The 27,867-nt window shown below is 57.7% G+C and overlaps 1 protein-coding gene across 1 annotated transcript; it reads left to right on the top strand.

Moving 5' to 3' along the window:
- The first annotated feature begins 13,322 nt into the window (after positions 1-13,322).
- On the top strand, positions 13,323-26,872 carry PRDM12 (PR/SET domain 12). The gene is made up of 5 exons (XM_060153287.1): positions 13,323-13,545; positions 15,319-15,509; positions 17,009-17,164; positions 24,930-25,041; positions 26,451-26,872. Exons 1-5 carry the CDS (start codon positions 13,323-13,325, stop codon positions 26,870-26,872), a joined length of 1,104 nt encoding a protein of 367 aa, XP_060009270.1.
- Positions 26,873-27,867: the final 995 nt, after the last annotated feature.

Raw genomic sequence — 27,867 nt, 5'->3', positions numbered from 1 at the left:
CAGAATCATGTCATTTATAAATAATGATGGTGTCATTTTTTTGCATTCCAACTTTTATGCCATTTGTTTCTTTTTATTGCTTCCTTGCAAGGCCAAGACTGCCAGTACATTGTCGACTGAAAACAGTGAGAGTGGACATCCTGGTCTCGTTTGCATTCTAAGGGAACACTTTCAATAACTCACCATTAATTATATGTTGTACATTTGTCGTATATACCTTTTATCGGGTAAGGAAATTCCCTTCCCTTTCTAGTTTGCCAAAAGTTTTATCATGAATGGGCGTGGAATTTTTCAAGTGCTTTTTCTGCATCTATAGACAGCATCACGTGAATAATCTCCTTTCTAATTTTAATATAGTGAATCACATTGATGGATTTTCAAATGTTAAACCAGCCTTGCATTCCTAGAATAAACTTCACTTGGTTGTAATGTGTTACCTATCCTTCTCGTGTATCATCGGACTGATTTGCCAATATTTTTGTTTAGGATTTTTGCATGTATATTCATGAGAACAATCGGTCTATAATCGACACCATAATTTAACCCCCTGAAGACCTGAGACATGCCCACTCATGCTCCTAGCTTAACCCATTTCCATTTGGGTGATGCCACCACCGTTCACATTCCTGATGAGGAACGTTCTCGCTCTGGGCTGCTTTTTGAATTCAGGCCTGCAGGTATCTGCTCCAGCACAATCGTACCAAAAAGTTCATCGCTCCGTTTATTACTGAGTTCCATGCTCAGCTAGAAGCGAGGCAGATCATCTCACCATGGCCAGTGGTCATTGTGCAGTTAACACCCACAACTAATATCGCTAGAGCACCAGCCGTACTCAAGGCACTGTGCTTGGCCCTGGGGAGTAAAGCAAAGCCACTTCTCCCCTTACGGAGCTTGCCATCCAGGAAAGCTGGCAGTGGCTACTTAGCAACTCAGCTTTGAGACAAAAAGTTCTTCCTACACCTTCCCTTTGAATCTTCTGAATTTATTAAAGACTATTTAAAATAACAAGGTAGGGCTTCCCTGGTGGTGCAGTGGTTGAGAGTCCGCCTGCCGATGCAGGGGACACGGGTTCGTGCCCCGGTCTGGGAGGATCCCACATGCCGCGGAGCGGCTGGGCCCGTGAGCCATGGCCGCTGAGCCTGTGCTCCGCAGCGGGAGAGGCCACAACAGCGAGAGGCCCGCGTACCGCAAAAAAAAACAAACAAGGTAAAAGCAGTTTTAATACTGTTGTCCTTAGCAACTGCTTATTTGTCTGAATCGAGGTCACACCCACCGTGTGCAACCGATTCAGAAATAACGTGGGTGCTGTGGCTCACGTGAAACTCATCCCCAAACTCCTTGTTTTGATTCTATCACCAGCCTCACTGATGTCGTGGACTGACTGGCAAGTAGGATGTAAATGTGAACTTATTCATCTCTTGCTATTTAAATGTCACTTGTATCTGTTTTCTTTGGTTTTCTGCAGCTTGAATATGTTATGCCGAAGTGTGGCGTCTTTTGTGTGTTTGTTTTTTTGTAGTTGTTTGTTTCGTTTCTTGGTTTTTTTTTTAAATTTATTTCATTCATTTCTTTATAAATGTTTTGTTTCTTTTTGTTTGCTTTGTTTTGGGGTTTTGTTTTAATTTTTATTTATTGATTTTTGGCTGCGTTGGGTCTTCGTGGCTGTGCGCGGACTTTCTCTAGTTGCGGCAAGCAGGGGCTACTCTTCATTGTGGTGCGCGGGCTTCTCATTGCGGTGGCTTCTCTGGTTGCAAAGCACGGGCTCTAGGCACGCGGGCTTCAGTAGTTGTGGCACGCGGGCTCTAGAGTACAGGCTCAGCAGTTGTGGCTCATGGCTTAGCTGCTCTGCGGCATGTGGGATCTTCCTGGCCCAGGGCTCAAAACCGTGTCCCCTGCATTGGCAGGCGGATTCTTAACAATTGCGCCACCAGGGAAGTCCCCGGCCTTGTTATTTATCTATTTTATATACAATAGTGAGTAGTTGTTTATCCCAAGCTCCTAAATTAGGAGGGACAAATAAGGTGCCTCTCACTAATTTTTGAAAATTCTCAGCCATCATTACTTCAAATATTCTGTTCCATCTCTTCCTTCCCCTCCTCCTGGTTTCCCAACTTCACAAACATTATACCCTTGGAGATTGTCCCACAGTTCTTGGTTACCTATCCTTTGTTTCTTTCACTCTTTTTTCTCTTTGCACTTCAGTTTGAGAAGTTTCTATTGACGTTTTTTCAAGCTCAGTGATTCTTTCCTCAGCCGTGTCCAGTCCACTGATGAGCCCATCAAAAGGATCCCTCATTTCTGTAACAGTGTTTTCAATCTCTAGCATTTCCATTCGATTCTTTCTTAGAGTTTCCATCTCTCTGCCTATATTACCCATCTGTTCTTGCATGGTGCCCACTTTTTCTATTACAGCACTTAACATATTAATTATAGTTATTTTAAATTCCCTTTTGATAATTCCAGGCTTGGTGTCCTATCTGAGTCTGGTTCTGATCATTGCTTTGCCTCTTCAGATCGTATTTTTCCTTGCCTTTTGGAATGCCTTGTAATTTTTTGTTGGATGCTGCACATGTTGTATGAGATGAGCGGAAATGAGGTTAATAGGCTTTTAGATGCACGTTAACCTGCCTAGGAGTTTGTAGCTGTAGGTGTCCGAAGCTTCAAATTCTCAAGTGTCTTTTTTTGTCTCCTCCCTTGACTTTGGGTTTCCCTACGTGCTCCTCCTCAGATAGAGTCTAAGACCTGCAGCTCTTTCAGCTGTAATGCACCATTAGTATACTGGGGCCCTGCTGGTGCTGTGGTGGTGGGCAGGAGATGGGGAGTATCCTATCATCTTCCAATTAAATGTCAGTCTTTTAAGCGCGCCTGTGTCTCAGGGCTGCTTCTCCAGTGGTAGAGCTTTTCCCTCTGCCTCCCCCTCCCTTCTCTGGCTGCAGTAATTCCAAGCAAATTCCTGTTCCCTGTTTGTTTGTTTGTTTCTCCCTTAGGTGAGACAGGAAGTCTGGAGGGGGCTGGAAGGAGAGAATTCCCTTCCCCCACGTGGGATGAGGCTCTGGGTGAACTTCACCAGGATTTCTCTCCTGTCCCCCTACCAAGGACACTAGGAGGTCTTCTCAGATCTTCTCCTGGAGAACCTGGTGGGGTTCCTGGTGGTAAAACCCATGAAAGTGCAAAAGCCTTCTCCCCCAAGACTGGGCATCCCAGGAGTTTCTCACCCTGATGCCAGTCCATACTCGGCCTTCCAGCAATTCATCAAAATTGCCATTCAGGGGCTTCCCTGGTGGCGAGTGGTTGAGAGTCCGCCTGCCGATGCAGGGGACGCGGGTTTGTGCCCCGGTCCGGGAAGATCCCACATGCCGCGGAGCGGCCGGGCCCGTGAGCCATGGCCGCCGAGCCTGCGCGTCCGGAGCCTGTGCTCCACAACGGGAGAGGCCACAGCAGTGAGAGGCCCGCGTACCGCAAAAAAAAAAAAAAAAAAAAAATGCCATTCAGTGTTCCTACCAGTTTGTGACTCCAGGGATTCTGCTCCAGGCGAACAGATCTCAGCTGTGATCCTCCAGAGTCCCCCTTCCCTCCAGATGGCAGCGTGACGGTTTGCCTTGCAACCTCCGTTCTCTGATGGGTCCAAGAAAAACTGCTGATTTTCCATTTGTAAAGGTGACGGTGATGACTTCCAAGTTTTCTACATGGCAGAGCTGTACCTGGAAGTCCTATAGCTGTTTTCTAATTAGATTCCTTCCTAAGATCTCATCCGAAGAAAGCATTTCACCGCTCACCCAGCATCTGAAGCGCCCCCGTCCAGGGATGTGAAAGTGCAGCTTCTCACTTCACGGTGGGGACACAGAGCTGTCACAGAACCGGGCACAGTTGGCTGGTGTCTCCAAGCACCCCCTTCATGAGAGCTGCAGAGAAGAAGAGGACATTCCAAGCAGCTGGAGATCAAGGAGGCGAGACTTTTCTCCTTGAAATCCCATGGAGAAGAATTCTACAACTCCAGCTAGTATCTCTCAGCCTGGGCATGAGGATATGCCTGGCTTGTTCAGAAAACATCACTATCTTGAGGGTGGAGACCAGCTGGGTCCTTTGCAGCCTCTCAGTGCTCAGACAGCCTGGCACAGTGCGAGGTCTTCGTGGATACTGGTTGAACTAAACAACCTTTAACTAATGTCTCTGGGACTGGAAGCTACCAGGGTTGGACTGACGCTGCAGGACACGACACTCCCTTACTTGATGCTCCAGCCTCCAGGTCCAGCCCGGCACCCTGTGGGTGTGCATTAAATATTTGCATAATTAAAATAAATACACGACGCTCTGAGAGTCTGGGGTGTCCAGAAGCCTCCAGAATAAATACGATTTGTGACTTACTGGACACCTGGAGCAGCACATTTCCCTTTCATTGTAACTATAGCTCATTTAACTGGTCTTCGGGTGAGTTTGTCCTCCCTGATTGCCCAAAGTCTGCCATTGGACAAAGAGGAGGGAAGAGGTGGGAGGATGTAAATGAGTCTAACATTGAAAAATCTTGGCCTTCCCTGGTGGCGCAGTGGTTAAGAAACCACCTGCCGATGCAGGGGACATCGGTTCGATCCCTGGTCCGGGAAGATCCCACATGCTGCCGAGCAACTAAGCCAGCAAGCCACAGCTACTGAGCCCTCGTGCCACAACTACTGAAGCCCGCACGCCTTGAGCCCGTGCTCCACAACAAGAGAAGCCACCTCAATGAGAAGCCCGCGCACCGCAACGAAGAGTAGCCCCTGCTCACAGCAACTAGGGAAAGCCCGCCCACAGCAACGAAGACCCAACGCAGCCAAAAATAAAATTAGTTAATTAAAAAAAAAATCTCCATCCAGCCCAGTTTAACATTCATTTCCTGACACCTCTAGAGTCTTGCATGGGGGCACGTGGAGGGCTTTCTTGTCTGGCTTGCATGGGGCGCACGGATATGATGATACAACCCCGAGGGCTTTCTTCTCTGGCTGTAGAGAGCAGGGAAGGCATAGAAGGGAAGGGCCCAGGCTTGGAGAGCATCCATTACTCGCGTAGCCTCCATTTCCTCTGCTGTAAAATGGGGTGAATGTTGGGACCTATCTTGCAGAGTTGCTATATGAGCTGTTCATAGTCTCGTGTGCGTGTGCCTGGTCCAGTGCAGCAGAGGAGCAAAAGGAGCTCTCAGCGGGAGCCAGAGCCACTTTATCCTCAGTGCTGCCGATGGTTTTGGAACTAGGACAGCAGTGGTGATCAGGTGCTACGGGAGAGGCATCTCTCTGTGGACAGGATACAGGCTGGAGGCAGGGAGGCCCAGGGAGTCTGGGGCCCTGGCTGGGACGAATGGGAGGAAAAGAAAAGCCTTGGGCGGACCTGGTCCCCAGCAGTGGGTCCCTCTGGCTCAGCCTCTCAGGCCTGAGGACACCGGTCCCACTGGCTCATGTCTACTCAGGTGGGAGCATCTGTGGCTGGGCCTCGGCCTCTCTTCCCACATCCTAACCGGGCCCCAGGGTTCAGAGGATCCGGGCTCCCCTAGCTTGTTGGCTGTGCCAGCTTGACAGGGGCTGGCTGTCCCCAGATGTCACTTTGCTGGGACACAGAAGCTCCTTCATGCCGCCCAGAGAAGGTAAGCAAGTCCAGAGGCCTCATCGTCCTTCAAGCTTGTTCACGCCATCCTGCCTGGAAGCAGGCCTATTCACCTCTGTACACTTCATGCCTAGTTCCTCCGCAGCAAGTGAAAGGTGCTTCCCTGACCACGGGAACAGCCTCTCGGCATTGGCAGACAGCGCACGGGTCCGCCTAAGTCACGACTGTGATTTAGCGGCCCCAGCCAGGAGGCTGTACGGGACAGTGGTGGAGGCCCAGCCCTAGAGTCAGGTTGCCTGAGTTTGAGTCTCAGCTCTGCTCTTCGCTCACTGTGTGTGACCATGGGCATGTCAGTGACACTGCCCCCTTCACCTTCACCTGTGATGGCAGGGCTGCAGCAGCCACCTTGTGACCATGAGAACAGAGGGAACCTCGGGCCTCTCGTCCTTGACATGCTAAGCAAACTTATGCCTACTTACCTCTGCAATCTGTTTTGTGAGAAAATAACCCACTTCCTACAGGAGCCATTGAGGTCAGGTCCACTGTGGATGGGACCAGAAGTGTTCCTAAGACACCTAAAACTTCTCTGTGCCTGTTTGCCCTTCTGGTAAATGGAGATAATTATAGCAGCTACCTCAGTGTGTTGGGGTGAGGATGGATTGAGAAACATCCATGTGAAATACTTAAAAGTACTGATACTTAGTGAGTGCCCAGCAAATGTTAATTATATTATTGTGGTGGTGGTGGTTGTGGTTTTCATTCCAACTGCTTTTTGTAAGACATGGACTGGAACACAGACTCCTTAGCATAGTGATCAACTTCCTTAGCATATGGTTTCCAATGTCCCTTTGTAGGCGGTATTTGGTACCCACTTTTGTACTTTTATATTTCCCAAAATTTCAAGCATGGACATGTGTTACTTTTTTTTTTTAATTAATTAATTTATTTATTTTTGGTTGTCTTGTGTCTTCGTTGCTGCGCGCGTGCTTTCTTTAGTTGCGGTGAGCGGGGGCTACTCTTCGTCGCGGTGTGTGGGCTTCTTATTGCGGTGGCTTCTCTTATTGCAGAGCACGGGCTCTAGGTGCGCGGTCTTCAGTAGCTGTGGCTCGCGGGCTCTAGAGCTCAGGCTCAGTAGTTGTGGCGCACGGACTTAGTTGCTCCGAGGCACGTGGGATCTTCCCGGACCAGGGCTCAAACCCGTGTCCCCTGCATTGGCAGGCCAATTCCTAGCCACTGGACCACCAGAGAAGCCCGTTACTTTTAAATGTAATAAGTTGCTAATGTGTTCGATATATCAAGTACATTCTCTATCCTATGAGCTTTTCACGCATGATGTCTTTTCTCTCTCATGACAGCTCTCCCAATGGAGTTTCTATTCTTATCCCCATTTTGCAGATAAACTGAGGCTCAGAGAGGGAAAGTGAGTGCCTTGGCTCCCGGACAGTACCTGCTGGAGTCAGAATTGGACTCGCATCCTCAGGTCTCTGGTGCCTGGGGCATCTCCTGATGGGGTCAGTGAACCCGTACATGGGCCAAGTGGTCTTTGGAGAGGGGACGAGAATGGAGACGACAGCCACAGGCATCTCCTCAGTGTCAGCTCCACACCGGGCACATCAGGCTGCATGAGACAGGCAGGTGATTGTCCCCACTTTACAGATGAGGCCACTTGGACAGAGGCATCAGAGCCAGAGAGGTGCCTGGGAGAGGCTGCCACCACCTCTGGCCCCACCGGAGTGTGCCCCACCCCGGAAGCTGGTCAGAGAAAGCAAGGACTGGGTCTGCCCTGGTCACCTGCTCCCCCCAGGGCTTGCCCAGAGCCTGGCACACATAGGTACTCAATAAATATTTCTGGAACAAAGGAATGACCAGGGCCTCCAGGATTCCCCATGAGGCCGGAGATGGTGTGGGTGGCAGTGGTGGTGGCAGGGAGCTGCACCTTTAGGGCTCAACTCCCTGTGCCAACCCTCTCTGCTCTGGGGACATCCCAGGGGTAGGATGAGCAGGTGCAAGGGCCCGGAGATGGAGGAGGAAGGCCAGCAGGCTGAGTGTGGGGTAGGAAGGGCCTCTGGAGAAAGGAAGGGGCATGAGTGAGTCAGGGATGGTTCCTTCTGGCTGCCCCTAGACTCACAGGAGGGTCAGAGAGCTGGTGAGGGTGAGGGGCCAGGCGAGAGGGCCTGGAGAAAGACGGGCAGGGAAGGGGCCCGCCCGTCTCCCACCTACCCCACCCGACGCCCCCCTTCATCTTTCCTGCCTGTTTTCATCGGCCCCTCCCCCACTCCCACACCCTCCCCCAGTCTCTGTCTGAGGCACCCCCATTCCTCCCCATTCCTGCCTCTCTAACTCTCAAAGAAATCTCCCCAAGCCTCGGGCTCCTTTGGAATGCCTGCCTCCACTTCCTTCATTTCTCTGTGTCCTTGTGTCTCCAGGTCTCAGACTGATTTTTATCTGGATCCTTCCATCTCGGCGTCTCTGCCACAGTCTCCCTCCACCTCGGCCCCACTATGCCTCCCGAAGCCGTGCCGCGTCCCCCTGGAGGTCCAGCCTCCCGAAATGCCTCACCCCTCCGTCCCGCCGCCTTGATCGGCCAGGACTCTAGCGGTGGCAAAGGTGGGCCTGGGGGTCCGGGCTTGGGAGACGCTGGAGGAGGTTCCCGGAGGCTCAGGAGAGGGGGCACTCGGGCCTCAGCGCCCAGAGAGGCTCGCGTGGCAGTCACCTGCCGGCCGGGGCGCCGGCTCCGCGCCGACGCGCTCGACGTGGGCGCCCTGAGGCGCGCCTTTGTCTCTCCGCGGCCACGGAGGCTAATTAGATTGAGGAAGGGGCGCTGTCCCCCTTCACGGCGCTGCGGCCGCCACTGCGCTGCGCTGCGGCCCTGCGCTGGCCGGCCCGAGTCACGTCGACTGAAACTGTCTCTGCGGCCCGCGCCTCCCACCCCACCTCGGCAGCGGTCGCTCCTTTGTACGCGCGAGCCGGGGCGCCCCCGGAGCCCCGAATCGTCCCGCGGGAAGGCGGGAGGGGGCACACGGGCCCCACGCAGGGAAGGAATTTCCCTAGGCCACGCGGGCCACCAGACAGATTTTGAGGCTCAGACAGCAACACAGAGAAATGGGAGGAGGAAGCCCAGAGGGTGTGAGAAAGCCGGAGCGGGAGCCGGAGCGCCCGCGAAAATGGAGAGGCGCAGAGGAATGAGGGAGAGGAGGAGAGAAGTGGATGGGGGACGCGCGACGGCGGCGCGAGAAGCGGAGGAGGGAAGTGGCGGGAGGTGACGGGAACTCGCGTGCGGGAGGAGGGGCGGGGGCGCCGGGCAGGGGAGGGGCGAGTAGCCGCCGGAGGCAGCCGGACACGCGGACCGCGAGACGCGCGGACGGCGCAGGGGCCCCACTCCCACCTTGGGGCTGAAGCGCCGGAGGCCGGGGGACCGGGGCAGGGGGTCGGGGCGCCGCTCGTCCACATTCTTCGCCTTTTCTTCCTCTGGCTCATTCTGGCCGATCGATACCTGCGCGGGACCTGCCCCCGCCGCTAATAACTTTTTAATGAGTTCGAGGGGCTTAAAGCGAGCGCGATCTGCCCTCCAGGGTGGATTTTCCCCTGGCAGATGTTTCGGGAGGAGGAGGCGCGCGGGGCCCCCGGGAGGTGGGAACAAATCTTTCCCTCCGAGGGGCGAGGCAGAAGACTTTCTTCTAAAGTTCAAAAGAAAGACGGGCTTTCACTCGGCCCCCAAAAATGTATTTCCCGGCGGACAATGGGCTCCTTTCTGCGCCTCCTAGGGCCGGCGGGGCGGGAGGGGCGGGGACCCGTGCGCCTTGGCCCCGCCTGACCGACGAGCGCCCCCTCCACCTGGGCCGGGACGCCGAGCGAGGGCGCGGAAGCCAGGAACCCGGCCTCCCCTCCGAACGCCCCTGGAAGAGCGCTGTCCGGACCTGGGCGCACAGGCGAGAACGGAAGTGCCCTGCGGGCCGAGAAGCGTGGCCTGGGGAGTCCTAGGCTGACCCCCCCACCCCGTGCCCTGGGCCTTGCGGGTGCGGCCGCCGGACCCGAAGGGGCCAGTGCGGGTGCCTCGAGGGGAGGTAGGACAGGTCTCCGGGCTTGGGCAGCGGCCCCGGTTCTCTCCGCGATCCGCCCTGCGCAGGGCAACAAGGAGAGGTCAGCCGGCTTCCAGCGGCCGCGGGGCACTGAGGCCCTCTTCACCTGCCCCGGCCCGGCCACCCCTCCCGATGTCCCCGTGCCCTTGCCACCTCCCCGCCCACCCAATGCCCCTCAGCCCGTGGGTCCGTCGGCCTGCCGCCGCCTCCCTCTCTCCACTCCCGTGGGCGCGAGGAGACGGGGGTGCCAGGGCTATGAGGCTGACCTCCGAAGAGCCGCGGCCGATTGATTCGTTCCGCCCGGAGCCCGGGCCGCGTGAATGGGGGCCCGGGCGGCGGCGGCGGCGGCGGGGATAAAGATGTTCTTCCCGCAAGGGGGAGGGGGCGCGGGGCGGGAAGCGGGGCCATTCACTCCTGGCCTGGCCCCTCGGGAAGCCGCGCCGAAGAAAGGGGGCCGGGGCCTATTCAAGCCCTACGAGCCGCCCACAATGGACCGATATACTGGGGGCCTCTCTATTAACGTCCATGAATATTGAAGAGAGCTCGGAGCGGCGGCCCGCGGCCGCGAGGGGGGCGGCGCCTGCGAGTTCAGGCCGCCGCGGCTAGGGGAGGGGGCTTGGCGCGGGTACACTCCGCGCCCGGGCCCCGCGGAGATCTACACGGCTTATCCGCGGAGAAACCCCAGAACGTGCTGTGTTTTCCCTCGCGATCTCAGCGAGGGGAGATGCCAGCGCGGGGGGCCTTGCTCCCCAATTCCAATGGGCCCTGAGACTGGGGCGCTCCCTACAGATCCCCTTTTCCCTGGGGCGCGGTCGGGTAGGTCTGCGGCTAAAACAGAAGCACAAAACTTGAGGGCTTAGAGGAGACGCTCGCGGCCGGCTCCGCTTCTGCCCCGCCCCCAGCACCTCTCCCGGGGTTTGCGGGTCCAGGGGAAAGAAGAGGGCTCCCTGGCCGCAGTCCGGACCCTCGATCCTCTCATCTTCTGACCCCGAGCTAGCGTCCAGGACCCACAGGCTGCACCCTCAGGACGGAGGGACCACACAGAGCTGAGGACTTTTTCTCAGTGGGGTGTGGGCTGGGAATCCTCGGGGCTTTCAGAGGAGAGTGACCTGACCCAGAGAGACAAGGCGGGAAGAAACCTCAGTTCACAAAGTCCAACCCAAACCATTGCACACATCAGGACAGTGAGGCTCAGAGAGGGGAAGGGCCGACCCAAGGACGCACAGCAGTCCTCATCCCTCCTTGGTCTCCCGGAGGCGCTGAGGTTGGTTGCGGCTCCTGGTGACTCTCTTCCCCTCCATCAAGTCTTTGTAGAAGCCGAGGCCCAGGCGCGGGTGAGGCTCCCATGCCCGGAGTCCATCCGCCCTCCTCAGACGCGAACTCTGGGCCCAAGCCAGAGCCAGTGTGACTCTCCGGCGACGTCTGGAAGAAAGTTGAGGTTCCGGGACCGTAACCCGTGGGCTGCCCTCGCTCCTCCGCAGCTCTGCCCTCTGCTGGCGCCGGGCCCGACGGTCGCCCCTGCTGCCCAGTGCGGCTTCTCCTGGGCATCAGACTCGAGGTGACCCGGGCTCTGGGTCTGAAGGCCAGTGGTTGCTGCCTTCCTTACTCTATGCCCCGATGCGGACCCCGGGATGCCAGGAGACCACTGGCCGGAACGGGGTACGCAGAGCCCGGGTGTCTGCGGCCGCCAGGTGTGAGGCTGGCTTAGCAAAGGCAGGATCCCGCGATGGAGGGAGCACTTGGCCAAGGCGCCTGAGGACGGTAGTCCTTGTAGGAAGGCCAGGCCCCCTGCCCCTCCACCCAAGTCCCCTCTCTGAGGACAAGGCCTGGGGAGTCCGAATCCTCCAGCTAACCGTGAGCCCAACGCACTGCCCTGAACGTCCAGAAAACCCGGCTCCATTATCGGAATCTGACGTTGCGGGGAGGTGGGGGGTGGCGTGGGGGAGGGCTGAGGAGTTCAGCAGATGGAGATGTCCCTGTGCTCCCCACCCCTTGTCTGGGGCTGAGGTGGGGATGAGGCTAACCCTGGGAGGCGGCAAAGCCCGCAGGAAGTGGTGACCTTTCCCGCTTTGGCTCCGGGCCCAGCAGCTCCCTGTCTCCGGGGAAAGACCGCGCTGGCACTCTGGGTACCTCGGAACCTCCACAAAGAAAGTCTACCGGTGGGACGAGGTCGAGGTGGGGTGGGGTGCGGAAGCGAGTAGGGAAGAGGGGAGAGAGGAAGAGGGAGGCCAGAAGAGAAAGGGTGAGAGCTAGGAGGCCAGAAGGAAGGAGTGCAGGGCGCAGCGGGCCTCCCTAGGTCGCAGCTGAGCGAAGGAGCCTCCGAGCCTGGAGGCTCGAGCCTTAAGCCGAGGGCGCACAGCGGCCTGGTCCGGGGCTGCCTGCAGATTCGGAGGGCGTTCGCTCCAGGGCACAGCCGCTGCTCCCATTCACGACGGTCCGGAGACCCCTTTCGGTGCCCCTGCCTCCGTAAGGAAAGCCTTTTCCAAGCGACCCGCGGCTATCTCGGATTTCGGTCTGCCCTTCCCGACCCCGACCTAGCCCCCTAGGACCGGGAGACGGTCGCCTACGAAGCCGTCTCAGGCCGGGCTCAGCCCCGACGGCAGCCCCGCCCCGCAGCCCTGTCCGCCCAGGGAGGAGTTTGACAGCCGGCCACGGGCAGCGAGCAGGGCGGCTGCATCGGCCCGTTTGAAGCGAAGAGCAGGCCTCCGCAGCGCCTGCTGCGAAGGTGTTCAGCGCGGCCTGCGCCGGGCCTGCTGGCTCCAGGGCGACTACCGCAGTCTGGGGCGTGGAGCCCGGGAGAGCGCGGGACCCGGCGGGCCGGGCGGGCCAGGGAGCGTAGGGGAGGTGAATGCCGGCCCGGCCGGCCAGGGATGCTGAGCGCAGAGCCGGCCTAGGATAGCGGCTGAGCGCGGGGCCCGAGGCCAGGCGTCCCCTCCGGCCTAGTCTGGTCCCCGGAGTCCGAGCGATCCTCGCAGCTCCCCCTGCCCTGCTCTGTCCCCTCCTCTCCTCGCCCCGGGCTGAGCCTCCCTCCCTGCCCGGCACTTCCCACGGGGAGAGGAGGAGGAAGAGGAGGGGGGTGGAAGGGCCGGGGCGGGGCGGGAGGACGCAGGGGGGAATGTTCCGAGCGGCCCGAGCGCCCCCGCCCCTCGAGCTCTCGCGGCGGAGGCTCCTCGAGCCGGGCCGGGTACAACAAGTCTGTCCTCCGACGTCAGGGGGTCATTAATAACCAATTAGGAGGGTCACTGCGGCTCCTATAAAGGCGCTGAGATTTTGCCAAGGGGAAGACCGTCCGGGCCGGGTGTGCGAGAGGCGAGCGCGCGGCCGAGAGCCCCTGGCCGCCGTTTCTCTGAAGCCACCCGCCTCCCACCCACCCCGCACCGCCCCCCTCCTCGCACCCGCCTCCGCCTCCACCCCTGGCTCTCCAGCCCTCCGCGCCGCCTCTGCCATCTCCGCAGATTTCTCCACCTCTCTCTTCATTTCTGCCTCGCTCCCCCTCGTTCACTTTCCTCCCAGCCACCCCGCCCCCCGCCTCCCACTACCTCCAGCGTCCTCGTCCTCCCCCATCACAGCCCTCTTCTCTCGCCCCTGTGCTCCCCACTCGCCCACCACATACCCGCCTCGGCCCGGCCGTCCGGCCGTCCGTCCCCGGCGCCGGCGAGCCCCGGGCCGCCCATGATGGGCTCCGTGCTCCCGGCTGAGGCCCTGGTGCTCAAGACAGGGCTGAAGGCGCCGGGGCTGGCGCTGGCAGAGGTCATCACCTCCGACATCCTGCACAGCTTCCTGTACGGCCGCTGGCGCAACGTGCTGGGCGAGCAGCTCTTCGAAGACAAGAGCCACCACGCCAGCCCCAAGACAGCCTTCACCGCCGAGGTCCTGGCGCAGTCCTTCTCGGGCGGTGAGTCGCGCCGTCGAGGCCGATCGCGTCCCCTCCTCCCCGCGGCCCCTGATTCCCGGGCTCACACGCGCAGGACGCGGCGGGGACACGGGGCGTCGCAGCAGCTCGCGCCAATCTGGGCGTACCAGATGCTGCGTGTGACTCAGTTTCCCGCGAGCCGAACCAGGGAGCGAGCAGCCAAGCCCGGGCGGGGAGGGGCCGGGGGCGGGGAGCACCTCCACCCCGCGCGGCACGGTGAAGAGATCTCGGCGTCCAGGCGGCCGGGCGCGCCGCCCCCGCGCTTCCCCATCCGCCCCTCACCCCTTAGAGCCGGCGGGTTCCCGGCATTTAAAGCCTTACTAGGCGTGTAATAGCAGTTGACTCAAAAAGAAGGGGTTTTAAATTCATTTAGTTAACTTGGGCTTGACCCGCGAAAGTTCCCACTTAAACCAAGAACTTTAAAAGGCAGCGGGGGCTGGGGAGGGGGCGGAGGGCGGGCGGACGGGAGAGAAAGCCGCGGAGAGAGCGACGGAGAGAAAGAGAGAGTAAGAAAAGTTTCTTTTCTTTAAGATGTCTCAAGTTCTTACTCCTCATTCATCAACCCGCAAACAATATCTTTCCCCGGCGCTGGCATCTCTGCGCGTCGCCCCCTTTTCCCCCTTTACGATTTCTGTTCCTCTCTTAATTTACCGTGCAGACTAATTCCACTTCCATTCACGCTATGTCAACCATCTAATCCCCCCTTTTTGTAAGGGGAATTCCTCGGCCCCTTTTAAACAAGTCCCCTCCGCATTGAGCTACAATTTACTGCTACAGCATTCTTCCAGGGCTAATGAATTTAGAATTAGCAATTTCTTTCGAATGGAGCCGAATGAATGCGATCACTTTAACAGCGTGACAAATTGCCGGCCGCGCCGCAATGGACACCGTTTAACCCCCCCTTTCAGCTGGCTCGCTGGCCGGGTATTTTCCCAGGTAGCTTAGAGGGGGACCTTGTAAGACACGGAGGCCGCCCCTGTGCGCCTCGCCGCTCCCACTCCGGCTGCGCGACCAGGCGGGGGGACCCCCGGAGGTTGCGGGCCGCCCCGGCTCTTGTCCGCCCAGAGAGGCGACTGCGCGGCTCGCCTCGATCCGGGCACTGCCCTTCCTGGCACCCCGGATCCTGGCGGCAGCGAGGGACCCAGGCGCGCCCGGGGTCACCCAGAGAGCGCGAGACACGGCCCGCCGTCGCCCGCGTTTCTTTTGAGCTTCCGCCGCCTCGAAACTAGACTTCCCTTCCGGGCGCTGCCAGCCCGCCCCGGGCGCGAGGCCCGCCCCACCCCGCACCGCGAAAGGAGTCAGAAGCCCTGACCGCGTCCTGGGTCCTCCGACAGTGCCCTGTGCTCGGTGCCGCGACGCGCAGTGAGCGCCGTGCGACGCACGATCGGCCCAGAACCAGACAGGGCGAAGGAGTCTTGGCTGGGCCGTCACCCCCTCGTGGGAGCGGGCCTCAGTTTACCCATTGGTAAAGCCACGCACTGCGGTCGGCTCAGTAGTTCTTAAACTTTGCCAGGGTGGAGGGCAGGGGAGGTTGTGGATGCTTTGAGAATTCGTGGAGAGACTAAAAACAAAAACAAATGCAAACAAAAAAGCAAAAAGCTCTCCTCGAAATGAGTCCCAAAGCACCCCTTGCTTTCGGAGGGTCCCCGGGTTGCAATCAGAGGAGACTCGGGTCGCTGAGCCTCCACCCCCGGGGAAGAGCCGGGCCTCCCCTGCCTCAGGCTCTGACCCAGTCCCCATGCCCGGCGGCCGCAGAGGTTCAGAAGCTGTCCAGCCTGGTGCTGCCGGCCGAGGTGATCATCGCGCAGAGCTCCATCCCCGGCGAGGGCCTCGGCATCTTCTCCAAGACGTGGATCAAGGCGGGCACAGAGATGGGCCCCTTCACCGGCCGCGTCATTGCCCCGGAGCACGTGGACATCTGCAAGAACAACAACCTCATGTGGGAGGTACGCGCGGGCTGCGGGGCTGCGGGCTGCGGGGCTGCGGGCTGCGGGGCTGCGGGCTGCGGGGCTGCGGGCTGCGGGCTTCGGGTGGGGCCCTGGCGTCCGGCTGCTACTTCCGCCCTCGCTGGAAGCTGCGGGCGCCTTGGGCCAGGCATTGACGCTCCCTGAGGCCGGATCCTACCGCCTGATGCCTGGAGGTTCCTCCCCAAATCGCGAGGCGAAGGCGCTCTCCTCTGGCCGGCCCTAGGGATCACGTCCGTTGTTAGGTCCGCTTCTTAGAGGAGGGCACGGAGACCCAGAGAGGCCATGTCCTTTGCCCAGGGTCCCACGGAGAGCTGGCAAGCCACTCCTGGGAGCCACCGCCCAGCCACCTGCATTCTTTCCCTCACTCCAGAAGTAGCAAGGAAAGCCCCTCAAAGCCAGCCCTGGCCTTGGGGTGAGGGTGGCTGGAAGGAAGGATGAAGGGAGCCTGTGCTCCTTGGCAGTCAGGCTTCCCAAGCCAAGCAGAATAACGGCTTTGGAAATGAGCACCGATTAACTGGCAAGCGGCTTTCTGAGCGCCGGGCCTGCATTCCACCAGATGTTCTCAGCAGCCCCATGAGTTATTATTCCCATTTTACAGAAGGAAACTGACCTTCCATCCAGGCTCTTCTGACCCTCCTCCCCCACAACGGTGCCAGATGCCAGGGACGGCCCCCCCTGGGACAAAGCCCCTCCCAGAGCACTTCCTCCTCTTGGGGGTCTCACCTTGAGGAGGCCAGGCTGAGGCACCCTCTCCCTAATGTCATTTCTCCTCCTTCCTCCATGGCTCCCCACCACCGGGCAGACCACTAAGGAGATGAATGGGCCAAATCCTGCACCTGGTCACAGGATCAGAGGAAGAGAGCAGAGGGCCATGAGGCCTCTCCTAACCTCACCTCCTCCCACCTCTGGAGGCCTGGGCCGTGGTTCCCATCTCCAGTTGTTGCTGGGTTAGGAAGTTGGGGTCCAGTTTGGTTTCTGAGTACTATTGGTAGCTCCCACAAAGGGGGCCTGGGCCAGCCCAGGGTGACACAGTGAGCCAGCCTTCCCTTTCTAGGCTCTTCTATGTCCCTCGCTGAGGTCCTGGCCAGTGCTCTCCGCAGCTTTGGGGAGCACCTCCGCATCCCCGGAGAACTAGCTGGAGTGGACGTCACTTTGTGTGCTCAGTGATCTCTTGGAGATGCTTTGCATCTGGGGATGGGGAGGACGTGGCAGCAGGAGCCTGTGGGGCCCTGGAGACTGACTCCCTGTTGGCCACTTCTAGCCAGCTGGCCTCAGGCGAGTCACTGTACTGCTCTGAGCCTCCCTTTCACCGGCTGGAAAACCAAGACAGTAATAGCTGCGTCCACTTCCTGGGGCTGTTGTGAGGATGGAGAGAGAGAGCGTGTGGATGTGCCCAGCCTGGGGCCTATAGCCCTAGCCACGGGCGGCACACAGGACACAGCCCCGCCTCACCTGGCCCCCGATTCACCTGCGCGCAGGTGTTCAACGAGGATGGCACGGTGCGCTACTTCATCGACGCCAGCCAGGAGGACCACCGAAGCTGGATGACCTACATCAAGTGCGCACGTAACGAACAAGAGCAGAACCTGGAGGTGGTCCAGATCGGCACCAGCATCTTCTACAAAGCCGCTGAGGTGAGTGTGTGCGCTGCTATGTGGGGGCGGCGCGCGCAGCTGGCGGGGGCGGGGGACTGAGGTGGAGAGAGGGGCGTACGCGCTGGCCCAGCTGGCCCTGCCCAGGCTGGAGGACTGAGGCCCATGCATCACTGTCTCTGGGAGCACGACCTCCAGGGCAAGCTTTCTGCCGTAGATCAGAAAGGACAGAACTTTCCACTTTATGCCATCGTGGATCTCATGTGCACCTCCACTGGGGTCCCCGGATAACTGCTGAGGGGGTGCTGGGGTTGAGAAGCCATAGAAATACAGAGGGAAAGACACCAGAAGGCGGCCCAGGGAAAGCGTCTGGGGGGGAGAGAGGGCGTTGTGTCGGCAGCATTTTGGCTGTGCCTTGCCCGTCACCAGTGACGCGTGGACCACGCGCGACTCTAATCTCAGCTCTCGCATCCTGATCACTTGTCAGGCTTTTCCTAGACACTGTATGCGCATTATCGTATCTAATCCTCACGTGTTGAATCCACAAGGGAGGGTTCTGTGATTACCTCCAGTGTGCTGGGTCTCACTTGATGAGTGGCAGACTCAGCGGCTTCCATGGGCGTTTGTGAGGGACGCTAACACTAATGTCTGAGCATTTGTGAGGGACGCTAACACTAATGTCTGAGCTGGGCGAAGCTTCTCAGACGAGAGAGAGAGGGAGAGATTAAATAGCATATCCCGTGGTGGGTGGGAGGGGCTGTCAGAGGAGCTGGCCAGGCCCAGGGCAGGGAGAGGTTCAGGCGGGATGGGGAAAGGAGGTGTCCCCAGTGGGGAAACGCTTGGGCAGAGGCAGACAGGCTCACGGTGTTCGGGGAGATGATGAGAGCACAGAGCAGGCCGAGTGGTGGTAGCCGGGAGGCGGTAGCCGAGGCAGCCATGCTGTGAGGACCCTCCCTGCACGTTGTCTCTTGGCAGGACATTTGCTCAGCGTCCAGCCCAGGACGGGGCAGGCAGCCCAGCTTCCCTGTGGCAGGTTGGTGGCGAGTGCTCTGCACGGGTGGTGGGGCTCTTCCCCCAGTAGTCCTCTGGACCCCACACTTCTGCTCCTCTGTGGAGGGAGAAGCACGGTGCCCCTTGGGGTGCGGCTAGGCTTGGCTGAGTTTGGGGGTGTTCTGAAGGAGCCCCCCGCCCCAGGCCAGAGAATGACTCTCCTTTCCTTTAGTCCGTTTTCTTCCTGTAACTCAGAGCCCCATGTCTTTCTAAGGCCCCGAGGGGCACTGGACAGTTGTCCCTCAATAACCAGGCCCCTGGGAATCTTCCAGGAGTGACAACAGAATGGTCTTTGCCTGGGCCCTGGTGTGGTCCAGCCAAGGGCTGGACCTCAGGAGAACCAAGAGGGGTAAAGAAAGGTTGGGACTTCCCTGGCGGTCCAGTGGTTAGGACTCGGTGCTTCCCCTGCTGGGGCCTGGGTTCAATCCCTGGTCAGGGAACTAAGATCCCGAAAGCTGTGCGGCACAAAAGAAAAAAAAAAGAAAGGTGAGCCGTTCTTGGACTGGGGTTCAGGTGAGGTGGGACAGTGCGAGGATAGGACTGACGGTGGCCCAGGCTGAGGACAGAGGTGTTTCCTGAGACTGTTGGCTGGGCTGCCACCCTATGGGAGCAAGGGCCTCCCCTTAGACATCCTAGGGTCAGCCTCATGTGTGGCTGAACCTCACCCCTGGCAGAGAGCGCCCCCCTTTACCCGCTCCACCTCACACATGTCCTCACATCTGCACACTGCTTCCCGGCCCCCCTGAAACAGATGAGATGGGGGACACCCAATCATTCCATCCCTCCACGCAGACACACGCACGCTCACACACACACATGCTTACACACAGGAGAGAGGGTAAGGATGCTGGTATGATTTTGGCAAAAGGACTCCCCACGGCGTCGGATGCGGAGGCCTGAGTCTCATCTTGCTGTTCAGGTCACATGGCTGAGGAGAGCTGAACAGAGTCAGGAAATATTAATAGACGTTTATACAGAGATTCAGAGTCGGAGGACAAGGTGGCTGAAGTGCATCTCCATGGAGGAATCTAAGTTTATAAGATTTTTTTAAAAGTCATCGACATCTGATCAGGAATTTAAGTTGAAAAAAGAGGATTGGGAAAATCTACCGTATATGGTCAAGATAAGTAGATACCACCGGTTTAGCTCTTCATGCTTTCACAGAGTTAGCAAGCCGAGTGCCGGAGTGACGAATAAGGAAACGCAAAATACCGCCCACTTTACTTTTAATAAGTGAAGTTAGGTACATTTTTCGTGGTGGCAACTTTCTTAAAGCCGTGTGTCAAAATGTCAGATGCCACTTACCAGACCAGCTGTGTGTCCAGGTGTGTGTGAGCACCGTGCAGCAGGGCTTGTCCAGAAGACATTTCTGCTGCTCCAGGCCACTCCCCGGACGCCTCTCGAATTCGTGGGCTGTTTGTTCTGCGCGTGTGTGTGAGCCAAGAAGGGTCTGTGCCATGACCTGTTTTCTTAATCTTTCCGTCACTCAGAACCACTGTGTATATTTCATAACAGTAACCCATTGCTTGCCAAAAAAAAGTGAGAAGAAACATCTTCATTCAGTAAGCAGAATATACTACGGCTGCTCTAAGATTTCCCACAAATACAAAATTAACAGCCGTCCAAAGGGAGACGAGGGTGATGGCTCTCCAGGCCGGCCAGTCTGTGCAGAATTCCTAGGCCGATCTACCAACATGTTATCCCAGGCTCTCCCCTCGCTATCTTCAACCTCAGGTGCCTAAAATGACATTTCTAGAAAGTGCCCAGCACATAGCAAATGGGCACTAAATGTTGAATGAATAAGTCTTTCTCCAGGTGATGGGGGCTGGGTTGAAAATGGACCCACGGACGCTTTTCTCCCAAGAAAACAAAACCGGCAAAGAAACCAGCTGCCCCAGGGAAGCAAGAACTTTGACCCCAAAACTCAACACAAGAAAACGATTTAGGAATAAGCTATGAAAATTTTGCATTTTGGAACTGGGAAGAGAATTCCCAGGCTTTTCCCCTCCCGAGGTTTTGGCAAATGGCTGTGCCCTGAAGCGTGGGCTTTGTCTTTCAGCTGCTTTGCTTCTCATTTCAGGCAATTGAGGTTTGTTTTGGGGTTTTTTTTCCCCTGGAGCCTCATAGCCCCATCTCTCTTTTTCTTAGCTCTGTGAGGGCAAAGCACCATTTTCCTTTTGATCTTCCTCACCGATGGGTGCCGTTAGGCACTTCGGTTTTTAATAATAAGCATAATTAATGATGCTGCCGTCTGCTCTGTGCTAAGGGTCTTAGCGACTTTGAAAAAATCGAATCCACTCAGTCTGGTGCTATCACTATCCCTGTTTTAATGACGTTGAAACTAAGGTTCAGGGAGATCTTGGGAGATTGTTGAGCTGTGATTTGAATCCAGACCTGTGGGACCCCACGGTGGAGCCCTTGGTCACCATACCGTGGGACCTCCCTGGCCAATATCCCTTTGCTGGAACTCTATTAATTGGTGTGTTGGGACATCTGTGGTACAATGGAAATTGATATTCGTCCAGATGACACTGAGGTCCTTCTAGATGAGGGCTTCTGTACCACCGGGAGGACGGGGAGGACGTCAGAGCCTCCTGGGAGCACGTTCAATACTGTGACATGAATTTGTATTAGGAAAACAAACCGAAACCCCCAAACGTTTTCAACTGATAATAAAAATTCAGAAATGGGTCAGGACAGAACTTCTGGGCCAACAGGGAAGGTGAAGAGGCACCAGTTGGGAGATTATATAATTTGTCAACCAAGGAGTCAGGCGCTGATACTCACCCCGTGTCTTGATGATGTGGATTTTATGGGACAGGATTCATTTCTTTGGGAATTGCTGTGTTTATTGTGTACCCTGAGCCAGTCTCGGATCCCCAGAAAAGTAGATGAGCAGCTGATACTCCTTCTCCGAGCCCCCGTGGAAAGCCCTGGCTGGGCCAGGCCAGAGTGTTGGCCATAAAGAAACAGGGCTACTGAGGAGGCCTGCACGGGACCGTGGCCGTTCTTTGCTCTTAGGTGATTGGCTGACGGGACCCTGGCAGCCTCTGGACAACGGTACTAAGATCTCAGGGAAGAGGCTGTGGGTCTCCCCGGCACTCCTGGTCTCCATCTCTGGGGTCATTGCATGAGAGGTGTCTGGGAGCAAGCAGATGCCAGAGGTCCAGGCCAGGAGCTGCTGCTGGTTTCCCAGAGCTCTGAAGGGCAGAGAGAGACTCTAGTGCCCGGCCTCTGTGCGGGTGAGGCCGCCTTCCCCAGCGCTGCCTTACAGCCGGAGGCTTCTTGTTGTCTGGGAATGTGTGTCATTCTCAATTCTAGTAGGTTCTTTTTAATAGATTTTCTCTCTTTAAAAAATATTTTTTTGTATAAACGTAATATGTGCTCATTAATTCTTAAAAAATCAGATGCATCTTGTAGAAAATGAAAGTCACTCCGCTCCGTCATGCTGTTCCTCACGCACCTTAAATCAGCATTAAAAAAAAAAACTGGTCTCAAAACGACAAACCCTTCTGAGGAAAGATGTGCAGAAAACCGGCCACAGCGGCTGGGTGCCCTGAGTGGGAGAGAGAGTTACTTTTCCTTATATACTGCTTTGTGTCTGTATCACTGTTTTAATGTTTAAAATGCACTAGTGGGCTTCCCTGGTGGCGCAGTGGTTGCGAGTCCGCCTGCCGATGCAGGGGACGCGGGTTCGTGCCCCGGTCTGGGAAGATCCCACATGCCGCGGAGCGGCTGGGCCCGTGAGCCATGGCCGCTGAGCCTGCGCGTCCGGAGCCTGTGCTCTGCAACGGGAGAGGCCACAAGAGGCCCGCATACTGCAAACAACAGCAACAAAAAAATGCACTAGTAAAATTTTTAGTACATTTGAAAAATGTGTTAGTAAATACATGACTCAGCCTATATGGAAGCAGTCAGTATTAAAGCTCTTCTTTTAAAAATATGATTCCCAACCACCACTTTCAATAATAATATTCAGAGTTCGTTCTTGGCTTCTCATTCACCACCATGATTGTTGTTGCTGTTATATCTGTTTTATATTTAATAATAATTGTTAGTCAATTCAAATGAAAAGGCCGGTGTTGACTTAGATACTTGATTCCCAGACTGCATCTGGGGTTGGAGATGCAGCTCCCACTGGCGACTTGCTGAACCTGTCATCCCACATCTGTGCTCCCCGCCCCGGGCAGATGGGCCAGGGAAGAGGTGGCACCGGAGGGGCACTGGTGTCCTGGGAGCATGTGGGCCCAGCCTGTGCTTCTTCCTTCTTTTTTCGCCGCGCGGCTTGTGGGATCTTAATTCCCCGACCAGCGATTGAACCCAGGCCCTCAGCAGTGAAAGCGCTGGGTCCTCACCGCTGGACCGCCAGGGAAGTCCCCAGCCTGCGCTCTTGATGGTCACTGAAGGACCCCATGTCCCAGAGATGGCCGCCAGCTTCTCTGGATGGTTGATGAGCTCTCGGAAAATAGTACAAACAGCTTTAAGTGCATGGCCCCGTTGAGCCCGGACAAGCGCCCTGTGAGGCTATAGAAGGGGCTGTCCCTGTTCTGCAGTTGAGGAAACTGAGGACCAGTGGCAGAAGACACCTTGCCCAGAGTGACACGCTCAGCAGGTGGGGAGCCCAAGCGGACCCCGACGTGTGTGAGCCCAGGCCCTGAGCCAGGAACCTCGGCAGTACGGTCTCCGGAAGGAAGGGGAGTGTACAGACAGTTGGACGAGGGGTTGGTTGCTTTAGAAGAACCATGATGTATAAACATCTGGTGTCGTCTGAGAATTGAAGCCAGGGGTTGGGACAATGTCAGAGGTGACATAATCAGAGTCTTAGAGTTGGGGGAGCCTCAGGGATCATGCTCTCCACCCCCTTCACTTCAGGAGACAAGCTTAGAGAGACAGAGTGTTTGCCTAGGGTCACCCAGGGACCTGGCGACCGAAGGCCCACCGGCACCATCTCTCAGCAGCTTCCTTCACGGTGAATTTACCTTGAATATTTTAGCTCCATCACCCTCTTTTCTAAGGGGTTCACAAAACTCAGCTCCACCCTTTCTCCAGCAGGGCCTCCAGCTCTGACCCCCGCTGGCCTCCTTTGCAGCGGCCGTGACTGTGAATGACCAGAGAGGCCTCGAGGACTCTCGCTGTGGGGCCAGATTCTAACCTGCCTGCTTTCTCTGACGCACGGCCTGATTTTCCTTGGGTTCCGGGGCTGCATTTGGTTTTTCCATATTTAACCCCGTCAGTCCGAGCTGGTGTGGCACCCTCTGCCCGGCTCTTCGTCACTCACTGTCCCCGAGGCTTGATGTGACACCCCGTGGGCTGTAGGGTCTCTTGGGAAGGGGCACAGTGACCCCTGGATGAGTCTTAGGGGGATGGACGTTGCCTAGGCCCCCTGGAGCTTCACTTCTCCCGCCCCCTCCTGTCTCTGCTTCCCTCTCCTTTCAGGGTCCAGCAGGGCTGGCTGGCTGTGATGCTCTGAGGCTCTTCCTGGCTCTGACCAGAGGAAGGAAGGTGTGGCGAGCAGATCGGGGGTCTTCAGGCCAGAACAAAAGGGAAGGGGCGGGGGCTTTCTCTGTGACCGTGGAGGCCAAGGAGAAGGGCCCTATTCTGGTGTGATTTCAGACAGCCCTAGATGGAGTCCTGCGTGGTCTTTTGTACTTCAACTAAAAGAAGACCCCCCAGGAAAACAAGCCAGCCATTGCCCGGGGGGGCGGCATCCACCTTTCTCTGGGCAGATCAGAGAGTGACCCCCAGGGTGGGTGCCACAGCTAGCTCCTCCGGGGTCCAGGCCTTGGGAGGCGATGGGCCTTCCCCTCTCTCATTTGCTCTAGCTGGCTGGAGCCTGAAGGTTCTTTGCTTTGAGGAATAACTGGCTTCCACCAAAGGTGTGGCGGGCCCCTGGGCTGTCCCAGAGGGCGGGGTCAGCCTCACCTCAGGAGCAGGCCTTCCACTGCCTCCCTGGATTGTCACTGCAAAGCCCTCCCTCCTGACCGCGGGCACCGTGTCCCTGGGGCGGTCTTCCCCTGGGAGCAGCAGAGCCCTGTCACCATTTGTGGAGTTCTCTGCCGTAGACCTAGGACATGGCAAACGAATCTTGTTTAAGGCTGTGTGCCCCAGTATTTCCGGAGGTGGAGGTGTTCACTGAACTGAATGCTTCTTTTTTAGCTGCGTACAGGGAGTCAGGCGGAGCCCTGTGATGGGGAGAGAAGGGTATGTGACGTGGCGCTGCCTCGTGGTTGCTCTGGATAAGAGATATTTCCAGAACATCAGCAGGCAGGGTGTAACCGAGAACCACAGGGTGCCCCGCAGGCCACTCTCCTTGGGAACGTCTGGCTCAGCCCCACAGACCTGAGGGCTGGCTGACTCTGCTTCCCCTCGGAGAGAAATGAAAAGTTTTCTAGCTTTCCTTCTTCCTTTACTTCTGCTTGCGGCAAGGTTTCTGTTCCATTGCTGTCAGTTTGGGAGCTCCTGTGTGGCCAGGAGACAGCTCTGGTCCCAGCAGCAGAGCCAGGACAGCGACAGTGAGAAGTCCTGGCACAGGGGGGCAGAGGGGCAGAGCAACTCAAGGCCTTCCATGTCTGTGAAGCTTGCCGGGGATAGCTTGGAGGAAAGGGACACAAGTGTGCCTTTCTTGGGACTGAGACTGTATCCACATCTCCAAGGTGGGCACCAGGACAGCCCCTCCTGGCTGTGAGGGAAACCCCACCCCACCCCCCCGCCCCCGGGCTGCTGCCTTCCTGATCTCCTTTTGCCTCCTTCCCTACAGATGATCCCTCCAGACCAGGAGCTGCTGGTGTGGTATGGAAACTCACACAACACCTTCCTGGGGATCCCTGGTGTGCCTGGGCTGGGGGAGGAGCAGAAAAAGAACAAGCATGGTAGGTAGTCCCCATGAGGCCACAATGACAAGGGAGCCACGGAAGCCAGAGAGAGAGACAGTGAGTGTGTGTGTGTGTGTGTGTGTGTGTGTGTGTGTGTGTGTGTGTATTTGGCAGGGAGGCTCCTGGCCTCTGGGGACTCTGGTTCCACGTCCAGCAGCATCAAGCACATGGGACTTACTGGTTCAAGGAGGCCAGTGCCCCTGGAGCCGCTGCCATGGTCCAGGCATAGATGGAAGACAGTTCTGATTTTGGACAAGACAGACTGTCTGGGGGCAGATTGGGTGGAGGCAGCAGCAGCGTGTGGTGGAGAAGCAACGGGCCAGGCAGTAGGAGACTGGATTGAGTCCCAGTTCTGCTGTGCAATCTTAGGAAATGGCTCAGTTTACCCACCTGTAAAGGAAGGATGTTGGGCGAGATGATCTCTAAGCTCCCTTCCAGCCTTCACAGTCCACATTTCCCTGCCCTGTCCCTGGTGCTGAGCCTGGCCCAGAGTAGGTGCTCAGTATAAACCTGTTGAATGAAGGCAGAGCAGAGTGTGCCTGTGTGTGTGCTGCAGCGGGGTGGGGTGGGGCGCTGGTATCACGGTAGAGACCATTTGCTCAAGACCTATTTCCTGCCAAGTATTGGGCTAAACCTTCTACAGGTGTCATCCCACATGGGTCCTCATAAAACCCTTGTGATATTTGGTTATCCTTATTTTTAGAGGATGAACCTGAGGCTCAGGAGCTACTGTTTATCCAGAGCTTGCTCTGCAGCTAATGTTTCACAAACCATTTCTCTGATCCTTACAGCAACCTTTTGGGCGTGATGCTATTATTACTTCCATTTCAGGGATGAGAAAAGTGAGGTGCAGTTCACTGGTACATAGTTGGCATTCAGTAAATATTTGTGGGATGAATAAATGAAAGGTTTTGGGGGGAGAGGAGGAGTTATAACAGTGACTACCATTGATGGAAGGTTACTATAAACCTGGTACTTCCCCATATCCGGCCTCAGGCAGGTAAAGTGATCAATACAGAGTAATCTTCAAAGACGTCAGTTTTCTGTGATCATCTCGTGTAGTCGTGCATAGCCCCGTGAGGTCGTAGTAGCTTCCCATTTTACGGATGAGAAGGTTGAGGTTTCCGCAAGCGAAGTCACTAAGTCCCTGAGATCTCGCAGCATGGTCTGGAGTCCAGCTCCTATCTGATCCCAGGCCAGGTCTCTTGCTGCCCCTACCACCCCTCTGCCAGCGCCAGCAATCTGAGCAGCGGCCACCCAACGATCGGAGGCGGTTGGGCCCTGGGAGGGGCGCACGTGGGGGAGGGGTACGGGGAGACCAGGCCGCGGCCGCGCGGGTTCTAACGAGGCTGCTCTCTCTCTCCCCCTCCCCGCCTGACCCCCCCGGGCCCCGCCCGCGCGGCCAGAGGACTTCCACCCGGCGGACCCGGCGGCTGGCACCTCGGGCCGCATGCGCTGCGTCATCTGCCACCGCGGCTTCAACTCGCGCAGCAACCTGCGCTCGCACATGCGCATCCACACGCTGGACAAGCCCTTCGTGTGCCGCTTCTGCAACCGCCGCTTCAGCCAGTCGTCCACGTTGCGCAACCACGTGCGCCTGCACACGGGCGAACGCCCCTACAAGTGCCAGGTGTGCCAGAGCGCCTACTCGCAGCTGGCCGGCCTGCGCGCCCACCAGAAGAGCGCGCGCCACCGGCCGCCCAGCGCCGCGCTGCAGGCCCACTCGCCCGCGCTGCCCGCGCCGCACGCGCACGCGCCCGCGCTCGCCGCCGCCGCCGCCGCCGCCGCCGCCGCCGCCGCGCACCACCTGCCGGCCATGGTGCTGTGAGCGCCCCGGCGCGCCCGCTCCCGCCCGCGCGCGCCTCCGCCGGCCAGCCCGTCGGGGCGCGCGGCGGGGCTGCTCTCCCTCGCGACTCGCACTCCCTGCGGCACGCGGCCGCCGGACCCGGCGCTGTAGGTGCGCCCCAGAAATGACGCCCAGGCATACGCTCTTCGCCCCGTTTCGCAGATGAGGACACTGAGAGGCGACGTCCTTTTCGCGGGCCGCGCAGCTGGTGCAGCTGCTCGGCCGCCTCCTCTTCAGGGGATCCCCATGCTCGGCCTCACCCCTGAGTCTCCCTTCTCTTGTGGAGTCGGCTGTCTAGGCTGATAGCCCCCTGGTGGGTGCCAGGAGAGGGGACCGAAAGTCTCCGAGGGCCCTCAGCGGGGAAAGGGGGCCCTCACCACCCCCACAGAGAGCTGCGTGTTGGGATGGAGCTCCCTGGCCCAGTGTGGGCAGCGGGCCCGGGCACTACGCGCATCTGTCTCCTCCTCCCGCCTCTGAGACTGGTATCTTGCAATGTCAGAACTCAAGGACGCGACCTTGAGATTTGGGGACTGAAGGGGTTCAGGGGCAGCCAGAAGAGGCCGGAGAGACCTGCCCTTCCCTGCCAAGCGGGCCCTTCTCTCCTTCGGGCCACCTTCCCCCGAAAGTCGGCTCCTTGGGGTTGGACGAGGCACAAATGTGCCAGGTAGGCTGAGAATGAAGGCAAAACGGAAATCCACTATGGGGACCCCGGGAAAGGCCTAGCCCTTCTTTGGGCCTCCGTTTACCATTTCCCCGTCTGTAAAATGAGAGAGTTGGACCAATGCCTCCTCCCCTTCAGCTCTGACATCAAGCTTGGAAAGAGGAAGTTTCCTGCCCCTGCTCGCCACTCTCCGACCCGAGGAGGCCAAGACTGGCTTCTCAGCCCGGAAAGCATCTCCGAGCTGTGCGGGATCCCGGGAGGTTCCGCCCTTGTTCTGTCCGAAGTTTCCCCAAGCTCCGGCCGTGGGCGCCCTCTG

This window comes from Lagenorhynchus albirostris, chromosome 7 (assembly GCF_949774975.1).
Source record: "Lagenorhynchus albirostris chromosome 7, mLagAlb1.1, whole genome shotgun sequence".
Taxonomy (NCBI): Eukaryota; Metazoa; Chordata; class Mammalia; order Artiodactyla; family Delphinidae; genus Lagenorhynchus; species Lagenorhynchus albirostris.
Note: the sequence above shows the minus strand (reverse complement) of the source record. Positions and strands in the feature narration are given on the sequence as shown.